This window comes from Phodopus roborovskii, unplaced genomic scaffold, assembly GCF_943737965.1.
Source record: "Phodopus roborovskii unplaced genomic scaffold, PHOROB, whole genome shotgun sequence".
Taxonomy (NCBI): Eukaryota; Metazoa; Chordata; class Mammalia; order Rodentia; family Cricetidae; genus Phodopus; species Phodopus roborovskii.
In genome coordinates, this window is record NW_026125052.1 from 26,990,311 (window position 1) to 26,994,629 (window position 4,319).

Here is a 4,319-nt window from a genome sequence, read left to right on the forward strand (position 1 = left end):
AGACAGCTTCGAAAAGTAGTGGGAAAAGTGTGTGTGTGTGTGGGGGGGTGTATCCTAGTCTAGACACGCGCGCGCGCACACACACACACACACACACACACACACACACACACACACACACACCGATTCACACTGAGACGGTTCCAAAACTGTGACATTCCTAGAGTAAACTTACACACTCGGACGTCCCGGGTCCCCTGCCTGCCCCGCGGAGCCCCCCCCCCGTAAGTCCCCTCACCCCACCATCCACCAACCCCCACACCCCACCCGGGGCTGCGCTCTCCTCCCTTCTCCACCCCTCGTGTCTCGTCATCCAACCCGGAGCCACAATCCTCCTCCCCTTCTCCAAAATCCGGTCCAATCAGCGACTTGCCAACCCTGATGACTGCCGAGCCGCGATTGGTCGGAGGTCTCTAAGGTGAAGGGGGAGTATTTATTAAAGAGACCCTGGGCTGGGAGTCGGAGAGCCGTGAGCGCTGCTCGGAACTGCCTGGAAACTTCAGTGGGGCGACAACTTTACCAATTTCTGTTCAGGAACTTTTCTTTGCAAGAGAGACGGGGTGCAAGTGTCCCCAGTTTCGTTCTCTGTCTTCCCTTCCTTCTCCTCCTGTCCGATTCGCCTTCCCCGGGTTTGGAGCGGGCAGCTGAGCAGCGGCCACCCAGCCAGTGCCTCTGCTAAGTGCCCGCCGCTGCCGCCCGGTGACGCGCCAACCTCCCGGGGAGCCGCTCGCTCGGCGTCCGCGTCCGGGCAGCAGAGGGAAGAGAAGCCCCAGCCGCCGCGGCTTCTCGCCTTTCCCAGCCACGCGCCCCCTGCCCCGGGCTCGCGTATGAATCTCCTGGACCCCTTCATGAAGATGACCGACGAGCAGGAGAAGGGCCTGTCCGGCGCCCCCAGCCCCACCATGTCCGAGGACTCGGCTGGCTCGCCCTGCCCCTCGGGCTCGGGCTCCGACACGGAGAACACGCGGCCCCAGGAGAATACGTTCCCCAAGGGCGAGCCGGATCTGAAGAAGGAGAGCGAAGAAGACAAGTTCCCCGTGTGTATCCGCGAGGCGGTCAGCCAGGTGCTGAAGGGCTACGACTGGACGCTGGTGCCCATGCCGGTGCGCGTCAACGGCTCCAGCAAGAACAAGCCACATGTCAAGCGGCCCATGAACGCCTTCATGGTGTGGGCGCAGGCTGCGCGCAGGAAGCTGGCGGACCAGTACCCGCATCTGCACAACGCGGAGCTCAGCAAGACTCTAGGCAAACTCTGGAGGTGAGAGCGCCTGAAAGTCGGGTGGGCTCTGGGGCTCTGGGGCTGCACTCACCAAACCCGGCCCGCCTCCCTGAGCCTAGGAGTTGATGCTTGGGATCTGAGGAGCCGCGATGCGGGATAGGGGCCGATAGGGGAATTGGGCTCAGAGTCTGAGAAAGTTCTGGGGATTGCTTTTGGCAATGGCGCGCGGGGCGCGGGGAGGGGGGGCAAAGGGGGAGGGGGAGAGTTGTGTGGCACGAATGTGATTGCTTTTAGGAACGAATGGGGGGAGTGTGAGGGGAGTGTGCCAACTTGGTCCCCTTGAAAGGAACAATTAGAGAAAGCACCCACCGCCACCGCCACCAAGCTACTCTCTTTCCTGGGAAGAAAGGATGAAGGGAAAGCTGGGCTGGAGGTGACCCAGGCAGGAATTAGGGAAAGCTACTGAGATCCGGTAGGGGCGTGGACCGACAGAGTGAGCTTCTTGCAATTTAAGTGGGTTTTCGGAAAGGTTTTACAGGGTGTTGGGAGGGGGTGGACCGCTCCGGTAGCAAAGGCGTTTAGAGCAGCCTCGGCAGGGAGCTGTTTTCATCTTCAGGGTTTCCAAAATAGGAGGCCAGGGGAGGGGGCGGGGCGGGGCGAAGAGTGACCGTTCAGGTCGACTCCGAGCACTTAGAAGAAAGAAAGGAAAGTTCTGAGCCTCAGTGGAAGATGGCAAGCAGAATGGCAGGAGGAGGGGATGTGCGCGAAGGAGGGGTGGGGACATGACCGCTCCTGGGGCTTCACTGACCCCCTCTCCCTCTTTTCTCCCGCCCCTCTTCCCAGACTGCTGAACGAGAGCGAGAAGAGACCCTTCGTGGAGGAGGCGGAGCGGCTGCGCGTGCAGCACAAGAAAGACCACCCGGATTACAAGTACCAGCCACGGCGGAGGAAGTCCGTGAAGAACGGGCAGGCAGAAGCCGAAGAGGCCACGGAACAGACTCACATCTCTCCTAACGCCATCTTCAAGGCGCTGCAAGCTGACTCGCCTCACTCCTCCTCGGGGATGAGCGAGGTGCACTCCCCGGGAGAGCACTCCGGTGAGTAAAGTGCAAGTGATCTCCTAGGCCTGGCCACTCTGGGCCCCTCCGGGCACACCCTTAACACCCCCCCACCCTCCCCAGGATCTGGGTGGGGACTTTGAGCTCCCTGGGGTAGGGAAACACTGTTCCCTTCACCCCCTCCCTCGTTCGGGGCCCACCGAAATAGGCGGGCGTGCGACACACACACACACACACACACACACACGCCCCTCAACCCCTGAATCCTGAGCTGGATTCTTTATTGCAAGGTAACACGTATTAATGGCTTCACGAAACTGGCCCACTTTTCACTTTGCGCCTCACCCCCAAAACACACACTCTTCTACAGGTAGCAATTTAGCCTTCCGGACCCTTGGGACCTCAGACCTCTCCTCTGATAAAAGGAGCTTGCCTAGTGTGTACCTGCGGGTTAATCATTCCGCGACTTATCGTTAGTGCAGCCGGCATTCTGCGCGGGCCCGGGTCCTAATGACACCTTAGCAACCAGGGAGGTTCCCCAGGGGGGCTCCTAAGACCAGGGGCTTTGCACAGCCCTTGTTGATTTTTTACGGTTTGTCTTTCCCTTTTATTGCCTGCAGGGCAATCTCAGGGTCCACCGACCCCACCCACCACTCCAAAAACCGACGTGCAAGCTGGCAAAGTTGACCTGAAGCGAGAGGGGCGCCCTCTGGCAGAGGGGGGCAGACAGCCCCCCATCGACTTCCGCGACGTGGACATCGGTGAGCTGAGCAGCGACGTCATCTCCAACATCGAGACCTTTGACGTCAATGAGTTTGACCAATACTTGCCGCCCAACGGCCACCCAGGGGTGCCGGCCACCCACGGCCAGGTCACCTACACCGGCAGCTACGGCATAAGCAGCACCGCAGCGACCCCTGCGACCGCGGGCCACGTGTGGATGTCAAAGCAGCAGGCGCCGCCACCTCCCCCGCAGCAGCCCCCGCAGGCCCCGCAAGCCCCGCAGGCGCCTCCGCAGCAGCAAGCACCCCCGCAGCAGCAGCAGGCACCCCAGCAGCAGCAGGCACACACGCTCACCACCCTGAGCAGCGAGCCGGGCCAGTCCCAGAGAACACACATCAAGACGGAGCAGCTGAGCCCCAGCCACTACAGCGAGCAGCAGCAGCATTCCCCGCAGCAGATCGCCTACAGCCCCTTCAACCTTCCGCACTACAGCCCCTCCTACCCGCCCATCACGCGCTCGCAGTACGACTACACAGACCACCAGAACTCCGGCTCCTACTACAGCCACGCAGCGGGCCAGGGCTCGGGGCTCTACTCCACATTCACCTACATGAACCCGGCGCAGCGCCCCATGTACACTCCCATCGCTGACACCTCCGGAGTCCCGTCCATCCCGCAAACCCACAGCCCGCAGCATTGGGAACAACCGGTCTACACACAGCTCACCAGACCCTGAGGAGCCCTTGAAGAGGGATGGAGCTGGAGCTGATCATTAAAAAAAGAAAGAAAGAAAAAAAAAGAAAAGAAAAGAAATAGCCGAAGAAATCAAGAACCAATTGAAATTCCTTTGGACACTTTTTTTTTTTTTTTTTTTTTTTTTTTTTTTGTCGTTGTCCTTATTTCTTAAAGACATGTAAGCGAAGGTAACTAGTGCTGAGATTTCAGGCAAGAGACATTAAGACATTACTGAGCATATGCCAACCTATTGCAAATAGCCAGGCCACTCGTGGCCAGATGGACCCACCTGAATCATTGAGGAAGGACTTGGTTCCTTCAGAGTCAGCGTGGTGGACAATTGGAGAATCTCCCTGCCTGTTTGGACTCTGTAATTATTTTTTAGCCGTAATTAAAGAAAACAAAAGTCCTCTGTGAGGAATATTCTCTATTTTAAATACTTTTAGTATGTACTGTGTATGATTCATTACCATTTTGAGGGGATTTATACATATTTTAGATAAAAAAATTAAATGCTCTTATTTTTCCAACAGCTTAACTACTCGTAGTTCAACAGTGTCCCCTAGCCTTCCTTGCAACCAGAA

At 58.0% G+C, this 4,319-nt stretch overlaps 1 protein-coding gene across 1 annotated transcript; it reads left to right on the forward strand.

Moving 5' to 3' along the window:
• Positions 1-447: 447 nt before the first annotated feature.
• On the forward strand, positions 448-3,783 carry Sox9 (SRY-box transcription factor 9). The gene is made up of 3 exons (XM_051179744.1): positions 448-1,258; positions 2,063-2,316; positions 2,898-3,783. The coding sequence occupies exons 1-3, from the start codon at positions 828-830 to the stop codon at positions 3,734-3,736; spliced, it is 1,524 nt and encodes a 507-aa protein (XP_051035701.1). The 5' UTR covers positions 448-827; the 3' UTR covers positions 3,737-3,783.
• Positions 3,784-4,319: the final 536 nt, after the last annotated feature.

What these genes read in the sequence shown, in the direction of transcription:
- Sox9 (XM_051179744.1), top strand. Translation starts at nt 828, where the DNA reads ATGAATCTCCTGGACCCCTTCATGAAGATGACCGACGAGCAGGAGAAG. An exon ending in ACTCTAGGCAAACTCTGGAG is followed by an intron (nt 1,259 to 2,062) that starts GTGAGAGCGCCT and finishes CCCTCTTCCCAG; the next exon opens with ACTGCTGAACGAGAGCGAGA. An exon ending in CTCCCCGGGAGAGCACTCCG is followed by an intron (nt 2,317 to 2,897) that starts GTGAGTAAAGTG and finishes TATTGCCTGCAG; the next exon opens with GGCAATCTCAGGGTCCACCG.